Source organism: Gambusia affinis, linkage group LG14 (genome assembly GCF_019740435.1).
Source record: "Gambusia affinis linkage group LG14, SWU_Gaff_1.0, whole genome shotgun sequence".
Lineage (NCBI taxonomy): Eukaryota > Metazoa > Chordata > Actinopteri > Cyprinodontiformes > Poeciliidae > Gambusia > Gambusia affinis.
Genome location: NC_057881.1, coordinates 25,299,082 through 25,317,230, shown reverse-complemented (window position 1 = coordinate 25,317,230; position 18,149 = coordinate 25,299,082). Strand labels below are relative to the sequence as shown.

At 42.1% G+C, this 18,149-nt stretch overlaps 1 protein-coding gene across 5 annotated transcripts in view; it reads right to left on the bottom strand.

Moving 5' to 3' along the window:
- Positions 1–7,032, bottom strand: part of kiaa1522 (KIAA1522 ortholog) — a 43,744-nt gene extending 36,712 nt beyond the window's left edge. For 3 of the 5 annotated variants that reach the window (XM_044139060.1, XM_044139063.1, XM_044139064.1), the window contains exon 1: positions 6,050–7,020. In XM_044139060.1, coding sequence (XP_043994995.1) covers positions 6,050–6,281 — 232 coding nt within the window. In that variant the 5' untranslated portion in view covers positions 6,282–7,020. Of the gene's footprint in view, positions 1–6,049 lie in introns of all 5 variants that reach the window. The other 2 variants (XM_044139061.1, XM_044139062.1) reach the window with 1 other exon arrangement.
- Between the last annotated feature and the right edge of the window lie 11,117 nt (positions 7,033–18,149).

Genomic DNA, 18,149 nt, shown 5'->3' with positions numbered 1-18,149 from the left:
AAGTGCAGCACAAAACACTTTCAGATGCAAATTTAAAAAAAAAAAGTAATAAGTTTGATGAAAACGTGAAGACTGCGAGACTTGTAGACATGTGTGTGTGTGTGTTTGCTCTGAGACGTTTCTCTAATTAAAAAAGCATTGAGAGAGAGCTTCCCTAAGAGTCCTCTTTATGCTGAATAGGGCTTTGTGATTCGTTGTAATCTCTCCCCTGCATCGCATAACTCTGGGCCCAATCTGGCATCCCGGCTGCCGTGCGCGCGCACACGCACGCTAACACGTTCTGCCGCACGGCTCAGAGGAATTCAGCACGTAAAAACAGACTGGACAAACTGGACAGGATCTTCAACATCTAACTGATGGGCAAAACCCGAATGCAGAGTGGCGCATCAGAGGCAGATGCGAATCAATACGTCCAGCGTTGACAGGAGGATCAACAAGTTGGCTTAACTGAGATACAGGGAGAAATGAATGTCTGATCCGCTTTGAAAAAGTAGAAAATCAGCAACACAAACACAATTAAGTTGACTATTTTAGTTAGTTCATGCAACAACATGGCAAGAAAAATCAAATGTCCTTTAAACATATTGGACATTCAAAAGGGTGCCTTAAAGAGTTGAAATCTCTAAAGTGCAAACTTCACCAGAGCGCACACTTACGCAAACTCTAAGACATTCTGGTGAAAGGGAACGTGTCATTGTGGCATTGTTGATGGCTGCTATCACACTGGACATGTGTCCAATTTTCCAAAACCCTTCCAGTTGGGACTGAGCCACTTTTTGCCATCTCTATGTGTTTTGTGAAGAAGTCAATCGACTGAGGTGGGGAAAAGTCGGCCAACCTCCTTAATATCCCTGTCTTGCTAAGAAATGTAGCAACCACTTAATCAGAAGTAGGGGTACACCATCCCTCCTTAATTTTGGGTGATCGGCAATCGGCCGATACTGAAATATGAAGGTGATCTAATCCACTGATCTTATCTGCTTCCACAAAGGTCTGAAAATTAGCCACTGTCCTCTTATTGCTCTGCCATAAGAGAAGACTGACTGGCCACAAGGTCAGTCAGTCAATTATTTTTAAAAAATCGCAATTGGCCAAAATCTAAATCACCTTGTCAAGTTTTTTAAAGATCGGTGATTGGCAAGAAGCCTGCAATTGGTGAAATCCTGATTATCTGGCATAGAGGCACAGCCATGTCATAGGGACGGTCTATTGAGTCCAGTGATCTATAGCTACTGGTTTTAAACAAGACGCAGAAAGCATTTCAGACAAGAAGAGTAAGAAGTTGAGATACATGATTTGTTGGCCTAGCATCACGTTTTGTTTTGTTTTTACCAACAAAAGCAAATGGCTTCTTGGTATTTGTTTGGCCAACAAAAGGATAACTAAACTTTGTTCGTTCATCATTATTGATTTGACAAAATGCCTTGGTGAGTCTCTGACGCAGGCTTCGTGTATATTGGTGTCAATGACGGACGACATGGCTGTTGTCCAACACTGTGGGCTTTATTTTTGAAAAGTCACATCTGTGTGGCGTATTGCTGTCTCCACTTGTGATTATGACTGGTCGAAAGCAGCTCGGAGTCTGGATGTCTTTGTAGCGATAATGTACAGCTTGCATGAGGAGGCAATTCTACAAGGCTCACAAACCGATGACCTGACATTCCTGTGTTTCGTTTTCTGCTGGAGAGCAGAATTCATAGTTATAGCTACCAATTATGGCAAGTCATCCAGATCCTGAAGAGAAAAGGGAACCTGACACTATACTACCACAATGTCTAACTGCTAGCATGGTGGTGTTTTTTCTTCTTTATTTTCTCAAATGCTGTTTGTTTTACACCAGCTGCAATTGTAAAAAGGTTCTCCCTAGTCCATGTAATTTCATCAGTCCATGTAATTTTTCCCTAAAAGTCTTGGGAAACACGTTGTGTTCGTTTTAGTTTGAGGGAGTTTTGGCCTCAGAAGTTTCCCTTGGATACTTTGGGTTAGATTTTACTTTTGGACGCCGATGTACTCTTGGAGTAACTTCGGAAGGATTGCCACACCCGGGAATGTTCTCCACTGTTAAGGTTTTCACCATTTATGTGTTTTGGCTCTTACTGTGGGCTCGTTAGAGTCCCCAACTCTTGGAAATGACTTGGTAACTTTTACCAGACCAGTAAATGGATGTCAATAACTTTGGTCCTCATCTGTTCTTGTATCGAATGGCGTGTCTCTGTATGACATTGTTTAGCCTACGTTATGTTGTCGGTGAAGTTCTAATATTAAACCATTTCAGCACAGATTATTTCATTACAAACACAAACAGACACCAGAGTCAGAGAGTTTGACGTTCTCCAAAATGCAATGCTTTCAATGTGCCATTTTCACTGCAGTCAAGAGTTACTTTTGTTCTCACTGGAATCCCCCCTCAGAAGACCTCCAGGTCTGCAGAGCTGTAGACCACAGGCTGGTTAAACCAAACCAGAAAAACGTGTTTAATCGCCTTATTTTCTGATTCGCCAAGCGTGGGGTCAAAACATTGGTATGGACAGATGGGTCGCCTAAAACCACAAAGAAAAGGAAGCGATACAGATCGGTTTTCTATGTACAAGCTCAGCTAAGTTGGACAGGAAAGCAGTGAACAGATTCTGGGGTTCACTGAGTTGAACCAAGTATTTGAATGCAATGTTTCTTCACCAAAGTCTAAAAATGACTTCAGAGAACAAGCTGGAAGTCCTAAATATAAGTTGTCCTGTCTGACTTTGGCCTCTTCAGTCTGTTGCCTGTCATGCCTCTTCAGGCTGGAAAACTCCCTGACACAAAATGCCAAAAAAACATGGTTCCCACACATTTTCAACATCGGCCCTTGACCACATCCTCTTCTAAGGATTTATTAGCACTATTACTAGTTAAACTTTGGCTTCGAAAGGAGACACTGTCTGTTACCCATCCAGAATGTTGAGCATACTAATGAATCACGGAAGCCCGTCATTTTGGTTGGACAAGTCAATAAAAGTCCTGGCGTGAATCTGAATGCATGACAATGACACACACACACACGCACACACACACACACACACACGCAGAACGACAAGAGAGAAAGGGAATGCTATAGGGATGGAACAAAAACAGGAAATGGGGAGTGTGGGTAATCTCTGCGCTGCCGACCAAGCAAACGCACCAGCAAACAGAAATAAGGGGATTAGACCCCTGAGTCGCATCAGTGAGTCACTGGCCAAAATACAGATGTGTAGACCGATGTCTTGACCGAGAATAAATCCCTCTTTACTTTTTATCAACACATTCTTCAGAAATAAATCATCACCTTGAAGGCTGCGATTAAAAGGAAAGCCACAACAAAGTTGCCAAAGAAACAAGAAAGACTTAAAATAGCTGAAAGTAGCTGCTACAGGAACATCAATGACGAGCTGCGACAGACCCTCAGTGAATGGAGAAAACCTCCACAGGCGTACTTCCTGTCAGCCAGTCACAGTGATAAGATTCAAACATAACAGTTCCCTTTGTATCTAACCATTTAAGAAAGAGATAAATGGTGTGGGTGTGTTTTTTTTTTTTAAACAAAATCTTTTTTAATGGATATATTTTGTGGCTACTTGAACAGTGTCCACTTGCAAAGCACTGTCTCGTTATTGTGTTAGTTAGCCTGTCAAATAAACTATGAATGTGAGTGTTTTAAGTCTGATACAGTGAGGAATCTGTTCAAGGTTTTTATTTTGAAGTAAAAAACAGTAACTCTTGTGTTACTCATTGGGTTGGCAGATATGTCACAGAGAAAAATAAATTGTCAGCATTGCGAGAATACGGCGACTGGCTAGCCGTTAGCTGCTAGCAACGCTAACGTTAGCGTCTGCTTTGGAGCTTCCTGAGGGAGCTGAAATAAAAGGCTAGCTCCAAGTCTCTGACATTCTTATTAATTTTTAGTGTAAAAACACTAAAAACGGCACTTTCCAAACTTTATTGCCGGCGAGGATCATCCTAGAACTAGACCACTACAAAAACCGCAACAAACTGGAATGAGATAGTTTCACCCTGGGATGATCTTGATTTATTATTAGAAGCCCAACATGAAAAAATATATATATCTTCCTTATTTGAACTGTAAGTAGTTCTTTAAATGTTCTGTGAGATGATGTACTTACCCATGTATCCATAACAACCGGAACTTTCAATATCCACCAAGTTATTGCCGAAATATACCGTCTATTAAACGAGTGCCCCCCGGATTAATTACACTCTGCAGCTGATACTTGCTGGAAAGTGCAACGTCTCCCCTTTCAGAAACCGTTAAAAAAATTTCCACTTAGCGCTACCTGGCTGTGGCGGAATTACGGTACTGCAAATTTAGATGTGTCGCTGGCGACACGTCCGGTCTAGAAGGGTTATTAGCACAGCAGTCGTCAGCATAACTGTAAAATTAACTTTCAGATACCCATCAAAAATGGCAAAAAGGAAGGTGGACACTGAGAACCGGGGGTTTCAAACAAGGTGGGAGTTGGAGTATATGTTCACGGAGGTAGCTGGAAAACCTGTGTGTCTTCTGTGTGGAGAAAGTGTGGCGGTACTGAAAGAGTATAATCTGAGACGACATTATGAAACGAAACACGCGGACAAAAACAAGAATATGGACATGGAACAAAGGCTACAGAAGGCCGAGGAATTAAAACGAGGCCTCAAATCTCGACAGGCTCTGTTCAAAAAAGCCAAATCACAAGGCCAGGCTGAAAATATTTCAGTTGTGTCTGTTGAAAATTAAAGATTACTGACAGAGCCATAAGAAAATATTGCTTTATTTATCTGATCATATTGGAATATATTTGTTAGGTTTTCAGTAGGTTCAATTAGGTTCACTAGACTATATGCGTCATTTAAAAAAATTTCAACGAACATTCGATCAGTCCGGCCCTCGGCTTGTAGCTAAATTTTTTATTCGGCCCTCTGTCCATTTGACTTTGACACCCCTGTCCTAGAACTAGACCACTACAAAAACCGCAACAAACTGGAATGAGATAGTTTCACTAAAATGCATCTTTTGAATTGTGAAGCTTTCATTAACATAAAAAAAAAGACAAAACAAAAAAGCGTATTTGTGGATTTTCCCCAAAAAAGCACATTTTCTCCATCTCATTTGTCTCACCGGAGCCTTTGCACCTACATATTTCATAAGAGTCACCTGCACCAAAGTTATTATAATAATCAATGGAAACGAGGGGAAAAGTAAAAGTATATAATTACCTAACAGATTATTTATGAAATGAAAGTAGAAACAGACAAAATGACAACGTTTTGGTCTGGAATAAAGGTGTAAAATGGCAAAAGGGGCCATAAAAAATAAATATACAGGTACATCTCAGTAAATTTGACATGCGTTCTGATGCAGCTGTCTGACTTAAAGTACCTTAGTAAGCATTTAATGATGCAAAATGTTACGCTTTCATGAGCTACAAGTGGAAAATCAACATAATTTACAGAAATAAAGGCCTGAAAACATCAGTCTACATAATTAACCTATAATCTGTACAACAATGCGTTTCAATAGGTGAAACGTACTGAAATAGATTCACTTTTCAATAATATTGTGATTGATTGAGCTGCACCTGTAGAGAGGTATCATAAGACCAAATACTGTGACTTTGAAAATATATATTTTTCCCCTCTTGGAATCATTTATGTGCAAGTTTTTCCATCCATTCATTTGTTATCTTACACCCTTAACCCTAATGGGTTTGGGAGGCGTGCTGGTGCCCATCTCCAGCGCTTAATGGGTGAGAGGCGGGGTGCACCATGGACAGGTCACAGGTCATTTGGATTTGTTTTTTCACCTTCATGCTGAAAATCTGCTCCGTAACTTTAACGATAGGAAGAGTCCGTGTTGAAGTTTGCCCTTCAAACTTCAACACGGACTCCCCATTGTTAGCCGATGGGGAACTTTCTTAATTTTTAAATGTTTCCAACATTCAAAATCTTTGCAGGTTTACAACACCATCATGACACCGAAGCTGCAGTGAAGTGAAGCATTTACAGAGAAGCTGCGGCATGAGAGGACACTAACCCTTCGCGGCGTCGTGGTCGAGAAGTCCCGGTTTATTATCCGCCACCCCGGTGGGAATACGGCTCAGCCCGTTGCCGAGGTTCTTCTTCCTCCGGCTCTTCCTCAACCAACTGAAGGCCTGTCCCAGGGAGCCTCCCGACTTCTTCTGTCCACGCTGAGCCCTGGCCTCCTTGGCTAAGATCTCAGAGATGTCCCTAGGCACCAGATCACCTGTAGACCTCCTCCGGGACATTGTGAGGTTGGTCCCAGTGGGTGGAAATCTCCCACCCCACCCCAACACTCCCTTCAATTGTCTCCGCTTGGAACGATTCACCGGGTGTGAAATTTCTCTCCAGGATTCGATGAGAATCCCTCTCTGGCCTCTCCCCTGGTATCAGTTCTTCCTGACCGTCCAACCACCTGGGATAACAGTGAGATCAGCAGGATGAGACACACAAAGTAGGGCTGGAGATGGAAGGCGTAGGGAAGGGGTGAGCGAGAGAGACGTCAGGAAGAAGAACTAGAAAATAACCCAGGCAGAGAGGAAAAAAACAGACAGACTCCAGCTGCACTACGTTGAGCATGGTGTCGTTATCCAGCTGAAGTTTTCACATCCCTCACACACCCATCCTGCACAGGCAAGCCAGATCTTTGTACCGTCGCATTTGCGAGCACATGTGCGGCTCAAACAAGCAGAAAAGTCACTGAGGATGAGCTGGGAGAGCAGAAAGAGAGTGGGGAAAAGCCTGCTGATTTACTACAACAGAATCAAACAGGATCAGAGTCAACTGTACGCTTCCTCTACCTGCCGTTGTAATCCAAACATGTGTGCTTTTGCTGCATGACAATCTGCAAAAGACACATTCTTGAGCAACTTACTCAGCGAAGCGTTCTGTCCTCTCCTTCTGCTGCTCCTTGCTTTTTTCCCCCCCCTCGGCCTGAGAACAGCTTTCCAAGGGATAGGCGAGTGCGCGCGTGTGTTTTTTAGCAGAGTGAATGAAGCTGCATGCTCTGTGAAACAGCCTGTCCCACCCCTCTGCACAAGAGCCAGCCTCTCCTCCACCCTCTCGCGTTGCTGTTTGCAGCCTGCTTCTTTCCACATTCCAGACTGACTTTTTAGTTTTTCGGTGGGATCACCGGTGGTTTTTCCTTCTGCACTTTTTGCACATTTATGTGCAACTCAATCTCAAGTTGTACATCAGAGTTGTACATCTCTGATGTCTCAAATCGGCAAACACCGGAAAGAAGTCAAAAGGGCTGAGTTGTACATTTATTTTGTGCGAGAAAAGAAAAGTCTGGAATAAATATATCAAGAAAACTACAGATCACGATTGAGATGTTTAGTTTTCCTGACGCTGTCCCCTGACCCCATGCAGCCCAGAGGAAACCTGACACCTCTTGTTAAATGTGACGCACACTTTGTAATGGACACACACTTACCTGTGAGTCTGTCATGGTTGCTTGCATTCACCTTTAAAGCGAACTTTGTGGAAGAAATCTGTCATGAATTACAGATTGTGCTGTGGTATGGGGCTGGGTGGGTGGGCTGGTGGGCAATGACACCAGAGACGTCGTTACCCACCAGTAGCCACAAGTAGTTTGTGGTTTGTAGCTACTGAGGCAACATGGCTGGTTTGATTACAATAGATAGATAGATAGATAGATAGATACCAGAGTACCTTCTTCGACCGTTTTGTAGTAGTTGTGTTTCCATTGGCCGTATCATTGCACAATTTGACATTTCGAATGGAATCAAGACAATTTCTACTAAAAGCTTTGGCGCTAGGCTGAGCTGTTTTTTTTGGGCAAGTATCGAAATTGGTTAATTACACTAAACTGTAATGGCAACACCTTTTTTCCACGTCGCACGAGTCACATGATCAGCAACCAGATGTTGCCGCTGGCGCTAAACCACGAAGAAGACGACGACAGGAAGTAGTTGGAAAAGGCGGGAGGTGAGGGCGATCATGGTGACACTTGTTTTTTAATGACTTGTCGTGTGAGCAAAATAATTGCGTTTCTTATGTAATGGAAACACAGCGATTGAGAAATTGTTTTGTTTTTTTTCCCCAACATTAGCGGAATGTCAATAAAGTTTTGCACGCATTTGTAATGGAAACGCGGCTTATAGAGTTTCCTACATGGAAGAAATCTGGCTTCATAAACTTCTTAAAACTTTCTTTTAAAAACAATTGCTCATTTTTTGCTCCTCTTTCATAAAGATCAGATTAGTGGAATGCATATTTAAGAGTTACCCTTCTCTCTGCTGCTCTCTTGGTGTGTTGACTGCTTCTTTGATTAATTCTCTCCTTGCCCATCCTATCAATTTAGCTTGGTAGTTGTGCCATACTCTTTACATTCTCAGATAACAGATTGAACAGAGGTCTCTGAGATGCTTAAATCTTTTGTTTCACTATCTTAACCCTTTGTAACACTTCACAACCGTATCCCTGACCCGTCGGAGGTGTCTCTTGGTCTTCCTGTCTTGTCTGGTATTGTTGGGTTAAAAACAACGGCAAATTTCCTCAAGTATGGACAATTAGGTATTTGTTTATTCATGATGCCATTTGGAAAGTTATCTTATAAAGGCCCTCACAAAACAGCAGACAAAACTAATTATGCATCAATTTCCTTATTTTTTACAATTCTGAAATAATTTTTCTAAGTCTATCCCAATGAAATATGTTGCCGTTGATGTTTGGGGTTGTAGCAGAACAAAAAGCAGAAAAGCTAAAGGGTTGCTAATGTTTTGCCAATGCAATGTAGAAACAAACTACATGTTTTTCCACGTTCTGTCTTCCAACTGGTCAAGAAAATAAAAGGGTGTCGGATGGTGTAGTTGATAGAGACTATAGTCTTTATTGCGATTGTCCCGGCTTCAACTTCTGACCTCAGTACCTTTGCCACACGTCTTTGCTTCGACGTGCTTCCTGTTTCCCCATTGTTGGAAAATAGAAAAAAATTCCACCACAGCGCCAGAGAAAAACACATTTATACGAAATGAGGTTCTGTCAGAATCCCAATAGCTTGTCAATTGGCTGTATCCCACCTCTAAGCCAATGGCTATTGGAGATAGGCACCAGACCTTGCAAGTACGATTGGCTATAGACAATTCGTGTTGTTGTGACACACTAAACGCTTCTGATTTTTTTTGTAAAAGCTGCGTTTGCTAAGGTGAAAATTCCAGCAACACTTAAAGTCCTAAAAATTCAAAAACTACTTTATTGGTAGACCAACGCATTTTGATTTGTGGCTTTCGTCACGTTGTGTGTTGGCCCTTCAAGTGTTGCTTGAGTTGTCACCTCAGCAGATCTTCTCTATGCACCGTGGGACTGGGTGAAGTTGTGCCAGAAACATTTTGAAAAGCTGAACTTGGTCAGAGACTAATTCACTCCGTCTGCTCCATCTTTAGCCGCTGCCTTGTGGGTCAATGTCTTCATTTAGCTACTGGGATGAGGCTGCAGATTACCTGTCCGTCGGGACTCCTGGGCTATTTCTGACACATCGCCTCAACCCATTTCTGTCAGTCCACCTTTGAGGCAAAATTCCAACACATGGATCTCATATGGTTCAGGTCGCCTCCTCTCTATCCGATTTTTTTTTCTCTTTCCACTCAGCATTAGCCAGAAGTGGTCTTTGTCATGTTCCATCGGCAAACAATGGAAAACTCTGAGGAAGATCTTTAGCCAAGAGAGAATGAATGCCCACTGTGTCCATTATGTCCCTGTTAGATTGGGGTGACGGATCGCCTTTCTGCTTCCATTTAAAGTAATTAAAACTTAATTAACTCCCCACATGTATCAGACCTGCTGGCAGGTTATGAAAGTGAGATGATTAATGACATGTGAGGGTTCTGACGTGAGTTTTTCTGTTTTGTGTTTTTGGTCCCAGTGTGTGTGGGAGAGCGCGGGGGGAAGGGGGCCAGCGGGCTCGGTACTGTAAGCGGCCGAGCCGGGAGGGGTTAAAATGAGTCATAGCTCCGTCAACTTGTGTTTAACAGACTGAAATGTTTAACGTTTCCATGGCAACAGAGAAAAAAACAGCCATCCTCAGTGTGTCTGCTAAAGGTCCCTCTGGGAATGTGTGTGTGTGGAGAGAGGCACAAAATCATTAACCCATAGAAAACCGTGAGCCTACTGGGGAATGTATCGCCAGTCACTCCTTAGATAATCGGCTCCTCTTTGCTACAATCACAGGGGGAGGCCTCTTTACAAGCCTCCTTCCTGCTGGTGGAGGATTACAAGGTTGTACGCCATGCCATTTGGTCAAACAATTAGAGATCACGTTGCGTCGCCGGAACACCTTTTCAATTTTTTCAAGCTGATCTGATGGTATTTAATTGGAATTCAAAGTTCTGAAACAAACACAGATTTCTCCATGATCACAAATTTTAATGGAAGATGTGGGTTACATCCAGACTGACCCTCTTGCCCCTTCTTTTCTCTTTGCTAGTTCGTGTTCGGTCAGAGGTTCTCAGTCAGATTTCCATCTGGACTTCGACTAGGCCAATTAGGCCAATAAGGATAATTTTTCATAAGTAAAAAAACCCCAAAAAACAGATAATGAACATTTCTTGTATAGCCCATAGACCTAATTGTTCAAGAAAGCATAACAGCTTTAAGAAAGTTTACATTTTTTAGAACTAAGAACTTTTTTAGAACTTTAGAACTAGAAAAAAAAAAAACTTTACAGAAAAGCTGTTTAGCTGCTTTAGCTTTAATAACATAAAGCTACATCATTTTTAAAGTTTAATCAGTAATACTTTTATAACAAGTTTGTCAGATCATTCTTGGTTAATGTCAAGTTGTCATAACAAAGACATTTTGAATAATGTGAACTTTGTATTAAAAGTGTCATGATTTACCGAATGACACTTTATGACAACAGTCATAAATATTCATGAAGACGTACTCATGTTCATGACGGGTTTTATGTTTATGACGGTGTCATGACAGTCTTATTCACAACCCGTCAAATAAAGTGTTAATCTGTTTTCATCATTTTGTCCCATAAATGTTTATTGGGGTTTTGTTGATGGTGGATCAACACAAGTATTTCATGATTGTGAGCTAAAGGGAAAATTTCATAGCGGAACAAATAGTAGCTCAACAAAATATTCTAATATTTAAGTCAAAAAACAACAACAGACATCTGGGACGGCAGAATCTGCAAAAACGTAAGTGAAATTTGGAACCTGATCTGGGTTGACTGACTGGGTTGAAAGACAGCGACCCAAAACCCTTCAGGAAGGGACCTGTGTGTGAAACCACGTGTGTGTGATGGGACTGAAAAGCAGACTGCAGGCAGGAAATCCACGCTGCCGGCCGGGATAAGCCCCGCTCTCTCAGAGCAGCATTGTCATTCCCGGCCTGCTTTTGTCCCGCGACCGACCCAAACTATTCCCCTCTGCGCTCGCCTTGACAAGCACGACGGCACGGCGTCCAAGCCGAAACACCAGCATCTGTTTCAGGCAGCGGCGCTAATTAAACGCCGGTGTTCAGGTTTTACCTCCAGTAAAAGCGGGCCGTGTGCTATTTATAACGCGGAGAGGATGGGAGGGGTGGAAGGGAAGGTGAGCGGAGAAATGAGGGTACAGCAGGAGAATTATGGCTCTATTAACAGTTTTAAGAAACAGGGAGAGGTCCATGCTGAGCGGTGGGAAAGGAGAGGGGATTCCTGTTCGTCTCACCAGACCCGCCGGAGATGACGGAGGGTGCAGAGACGTTCTAACGTTTAAACCACACGTTAAGAGTAGATACGACTACCGAGGAAACCGGGAAAGACAAAAATGTGTCAGCATTTCTTTTGTTTGACATCATAATTCACTAGAGCCCAGCTTTGTGAAGAGAGGGGGGGTAAAAGGATGTCAAAAATCAGCATTTAAAACTGAAGTTTCAGAACAGCAATGACGACAACGACAACCAGCTTTTACAACACGTGACTCGGGTGGAACGTCACGGCGTCGCGAGACTCATCTACCTCCTCCGGAGTGGTCGGCCCACAGTAATCACCGTCCAGTACTGAGCCCTGAAGAGTGCAGAAGTGACCTCCAGGATGTCCTCTGTGACCACGGGCCTCCATCTGGACCAGACCCACTGACAGTTTTCCCTGGGATGAGGTCATCTGAGATCCCTCCATAACCCCCCCACTCTCTTCTTCTCCTCCTTCCTGCTCCATAGTTTGGGTTTTAAAACGTTCCCCTGTAAAACAAGTTATAAAGAACTATTAAAAGCCAACATAAATAAATGTGACGGTTTAAATTAAGTTAGATAGACGTATATCAAATATCTAAAAATATTATTTTCAATATACTTTAATGGTCAAAATGTATTATTCAATGAAGCAATTAAATGGGAGAGTATAATGCAAGTTTGAATCAATGTGTTTATGTGTTTTCCAGGCACATGGTGTCATTTTATAGCGTAGTCAAGTATCTATGTTAATTTCAGTTGGTATAAAAATGATATATGTACCAAATAGGACTTGAAAGAAACTCTACTTTCTAATTTGATGCCTTGAAATTGGGGCTCTGGTGTGCCATGGTGGCATAGGGGATAGTGCGACCCACGTTTGGAGGCCTTAAGTCCTCGATGTGGCTGTTGCGGGCTTGACTCCCGGACCCGGCGATATTTGCCGCAGGTCTTCCCCCCTCACCTTCCCCTTTTCCTGTCAGCCTACTTTCATATAAGGGACACTAGAGTCCACAAAAAGACCCCCTGGCAGGGTTAAAAAAATAAAAAAATACAATTGGGCCTCTGTCTCTTTAAAAACTCCTGCCCTTTCTGAAACCCCGCCTACAGGAAGTCATCACAACAGCGCTCCTCTATTAACCCTTTAGGGACATTTTTAACAGCGTTTCACTGACAGAAACATCGTAAGCTCAGTTGATCACTGAGGCTAACATGCAGCAGTTAGCAAACGCCACCAGGCGCTTGCTAACTGCTGCTGGCTAGTCTGAAGGAGCTGAGCGGTCAACACTGAACTTGGATCTGTTCCTGTCCAGATGTGCTGCTTTTTCTCCTGTACACCCTCCACTACAGTAAACGTCCAAAACACCGTACCGCCAGTGTGTTGGAAGTTTACTGAAAATGAACAACAAAACAATTGAAATAACGTCAAAAACTGGAAAACTGGGATATGAAAGTCACATATTTTGTTGTGCTTCATGGGAGTAGTTTGGCTCAGCATCCAGGCAACAGAGACAGTTTGTTCATTTAATATCCAAATTATTTTTTTTAAGTACTTCATTTGTGTTTTTAGTCACTATAACTTCAATCTGATCAATCATCTGTTGATGGCAAGGATTTGACTATGAAGTCCTTCTTTCCCCAGCTGTTGTTCCCAGACAATCTGATCCCCTGCATTTCCCGCTTCCAAGTTTTCCCTCTCGCCGATGGAGGAGGAGCTTGTGAGTAGGATTCAGTCTGCGATGTGTTAAAAGCATCCGCGGCTGGACCCCTCACGATGTATGTCAAATGTTTTATCTCTTTCCAGCTGCGGGAACAAGTTAATTCTAGTCAGTGCAAGTTCACGGGGTCCCTGCTGAGCTGATAAGCTAAGCAACAAGAGATGTAAAGAGCTGGATGAAGTCAGAACTCCATGTTTTGGAGCTCCATCAGCTGAAATCCATCATTTGTTTCAAACTGAACTGAGAAGTATTTCCCAGAATTTGGAAAGCGGTCTGAGCCAAACCCGGCCAGCTGCGTGGAGCGCCATCTGCTCAGCAACTCGCACACAGAGATTTAAATCCAAACCTTTGTGCAGAGTTCGCAGCAAAAATCTGAAAACTCCCAATTCAATGCATGAAAGTCAGTTTGCTGGGCATTGCAGAAGTTGTTTTGTTTCTGTTTTCCAGCCCCTTTTTACTGGGATATCCTTTAAAAAAAAGTGCAACCAACTTCCTTCAGTAAAAATCCAGCAGATGTGCCAAAGGGTTCTGAAGTTTGCTAGAGAACATTAGGGAACAAATATGGAGCTAAATTGGGGCCAGAAAGTTTGTTCGAAAGAAAAAAAAAAGTAACTGAAAGAAAAAAGTTTTGAAACTGAAACAAATGTTCAAAACTACTTTTCAGATTCAAGTCTTATTTTAAGTCTCAAACATATTTTCACTTTCAGATCTTTTTTTTTTTGTTCATTTTCAAACTTTTTCTTCAGTGAGTTTGCTGGTTACTCTAACTGTAAAGCTGGATTAATTTTGTCAACAAACTTGTATGACGGAGAGACATTTTTTTTATATCTACTCCATATTTGTGTGGTATATTTCTGGACTCATGTCTCCATCTGTTCTCTTTGTAATAGTCACATCAGTCTGGTATTTATAAACAATAAGTGAAACTGAACTATGTGCCTGTTATTTTCTTGCTAACTAGATTGTGCCCTGACTTGGTAGTTTTGATGTAAATTACTAGTTTTGTTAATAATTACCCTAAGCAATTATCTACAGATGTGTTGTTGCACAACACTAAACTCAATACAATTCTTCTAAAAACGTGGGAAAATATTGAAATGTCCCTTTCAAGGCCCCGTAGAGGCAAAGACAAAACGTTTTCCAAAATGAGTGGGGGAACTTACATGTTTTCCTAACTGCGCTGCTAAAAAAGTCAAAGTATTTTTGCAGCAGGAATTTCTGAGCGGGTGTGGTCGCCGCGGGGCTGTTTGGGGCTGGACAAAAACAAAGCCACTGCCGCTTTCCGACCCTCCCACCCAGACTGCCCCTCTGTTTGTCTCCCCCTGCCTCCGTCTCTCCTGCTTTCCCCTGCTCAGCGACCTGTTTTGGCTCTGCAGCGGGTCGCCCGGTGTTGTCACAGTCAGGAAGCCTGAGGTGACCTCTCGTCGTTTCTGTAACGTGAAAACAGGGGCCGGGACTCGACGCACCGTCTCATTAAGGGAGTTAAAAACAGAGCGCCGATCCTCTCCAGTCAAAAACCGCTTTCAAATAAGGACGCCGGCACACTCGAAGTCTGAGGTTGTTTCTTCTTTTCTTGTTTTTCGGAACATTCCTGGTCGCTCCGCAAATGTCATAAAACCCACTTCATTAAAAGATAGCAGTCAGAATATCTACTGAAGTATTTTAAGCAGCATTTACGGCACGCCATTAGGTATCCTGCTACGGCAAACTGCACTTTCAGAGACGCATCGGGTTGTGTTTTTGGTGCCCACGGTAGATGATGACTCATTAGACTAACAGGCCGACTTAAAATGTAAGCTTCATGTGTTTAGATTTGAGGCGAGTGTGTCGGGAGAGTTTTTGGCAACTGTTTAAAGCTGCTGGTGAAACACGGGTCAAAATGAAAATAGAATCAAGAACGAGAGCCAGATCGTCCGGGAAAGAGAATACTTTTGAGTGAATCCAAAACTGTTGAGACGTTTGCCTCAACATGGCAGCTGTAGCAAGTTATATTTTTGTTAAGGTTTTCCATCGTTTTGTAGGGATGTGTTTGTGAGTATTTCCTCCAGAAATCCATTTTGGAGGTCAGACTCTGACGTTACACGGGCAGCAAGTTTCTGTACGAAGCGAGAGGCAGGAACCTTTACAGGAAGAGCTGGAAACTGACTCGAATGGACTGGAAGCAATATGTGTAAGTGAGGGTGATTGCTGGCATGGGAAACAAGTGATACTGATTAAGTGTACTTAAAACAGCTGTAGGGGAGCTTAAATGGAGGAGCTGCAAAACACCAGGAGAACACCGAAACAAAACAAAGCTTGACTGAGCACCAAACGAAAGTACGAGACTGAGAGCTAGAAAGCAACAGGTGCTGCTAGAAAAGCATAAAAGTATTTAGAGCAGCGCAAAGCATAAAGAGACTGCACTTGAAGACCAACACAGAGAAATTAAAATACAAAACAAAGCTTTCAGAATGAGCCCAATGTTCATGACAGACCAGGATAAACATGTCCATATGGACCTTCTTCTTGCATTGTAACAGAAGCTGCGTTTCCATTACAAACGTCCACAAAACTTTGTCAATGTCCCGCCAATGTCAAAAACACACAATTGCGCAATTGTGTGTTCTCATTAAATAACAAACACAATTAAAAACACACACGAATAAGTTTGTTTACACAATAAATCCTGCCGTGCCATCATCCTACTACCACTTCCTGTTGTCGTATTCGTCTTTTGCACCAGCAGTAACGACTGCTTGTTGATCACATGACTCATGTGATGCGCAAAAAAGTGTTTCCATCACAGTTATTTTGAAACAGCTGAAAGAAATCACCCCGTCCTAGTGCAAAAACCTTTTATTAAAAACCTTGACTCCCCATCCATGTTTGGGGTTGTTTGTTTTCATCGGTGTGATTCCATTAAGCAAAATTAGTTTTGTAATTCCAATTTTCACAATTATGCTGTCAATGGAAATGCATCTAGAGTCGTGCTGGAACAGGAAAGTGTAATCCGCAAACGGGTTCCACGCAAAAAAAAACCCTCCAATCGAACAACATAAAGGTCTCTGCCCAGCTAACTTTACACTCCGCACAATGCCGTCATCCAGCAAGGTTTGTCTGGCAACCGGCAGACTCATCCATCGAATTTAGCCAAGTAGTGGAGCGTGATTTATCATACCAGGGAACATGTCTCCATGTTTCACAGCACCATATTGGACACTTTGTACTGGACTTGGCAGTGTAATGCTTGGATGGTTGAGGAAACCTATTCCACGAATCTCTCTAGACTTCTGTCCTCGTCAGTGTGCTGTTGTTTTAGGTGGCCTACCACTGAGTGACTGAGTTGTTGCTGTTTGCAGAAGCAGTCTGCAAACCTTGGTGAATTTAAACACTGGTTGCCATGGTGTTGACTGAAACAGGTAGACTTCATTCCTCAGTTCATACAAAGTGAGGTGCAGGTATACCACCTGATTGACCAGCATTCCTCAACACTGTTGCTACTTTTCCCGCAGCCACAAGTGTCAAAACAAGCCTGTCGAACTTTCTTGTATTTTAGTATCACAAACATCTTCTCGAACACATAATTTATGGTTTGTCTGTCACGGCTGAACAAAGGAGATGTAATCTTTTCCAGTTTTCCCATCTCCTATTATCTGCCGTTTTCATCAGCTGTCGCTCTACCTGGGAAGTGGCCGTGGTTGTGCAACAGCTTAAATGCGATATACTGAACGAAACGATTGTTGCAAAAGATTCATGTGATGAAAGAAAAAACAATCAATCAACATCTCAAGATAAAGGTTGCTGCTAAAAAGAAATTCCTGCCAGAAATATCCCCACATTTTGAAATGAAAATGAAAGCAACCTTCTGGTGAAAGAGTTGGGCTCATTAGGAAAATCAATGCATATCCGTCAGAGGAAAAACAAAGGCTTGGCACCATTTAAGCAAATTAATAAGTGATCCCTTTGGACTCCTAAGCACAACATGTCCTAACAATGGGCACCTAATTTCAAAACAAAGAGTGCAACTGATAGTTACGTAACAGAAACTCTCTTTTTGAAGTAAACACCAGATAAGCTCTCTGTCATTATGTTTCTCTGGGCTGTAGAGAAACATCACTGTATGCATTATACTGCTGCAGAAATTAGGCTAGATGTTATGAAAACTGTTTTTCTTTAAAACAGAAAACCAGCTAGCTTTAAGGGAACGCTGCATAGGAAGAAAAGTTCTTCTACTGCTCCTCAAATTGGTTTACCGATAAGTAACAAAGGCTGCATTTCAGTGAAGAACTTAATTGAGAAAATAGAATTAAAAAACATGACAGTGAATCAAAATGCTAACTCTTTTGGCCAATGACTGGTGGAGATTGACACCAGCTCTGAGAAAACACCACAAGGATGGGCGGGTAGTTATTACTGCTTAAATTGACTAGTGTAATACAGTGAGCTCACCTTTCAACACTTGTAAACCGATAGGGTAGTAGTAATAATAATAATAATAATAATAATAATAATAATAATAATAATAATGCTAATAATAATGCTACTACTACTACTACTAATAATAATAATAATAACAGCAGTTGTGTTTTAATAATGCTTTACATAGAGAAAATAAAGGAAAACACAACAACAAATAAAATTCAACAGCACCCAATTCAACTGGTACACCTAAGGGTTTAAAGGACAAGGCTTAGGATTGAGCCTTGCGGGTCTCCGTAGGTAATAGGAAAGTGT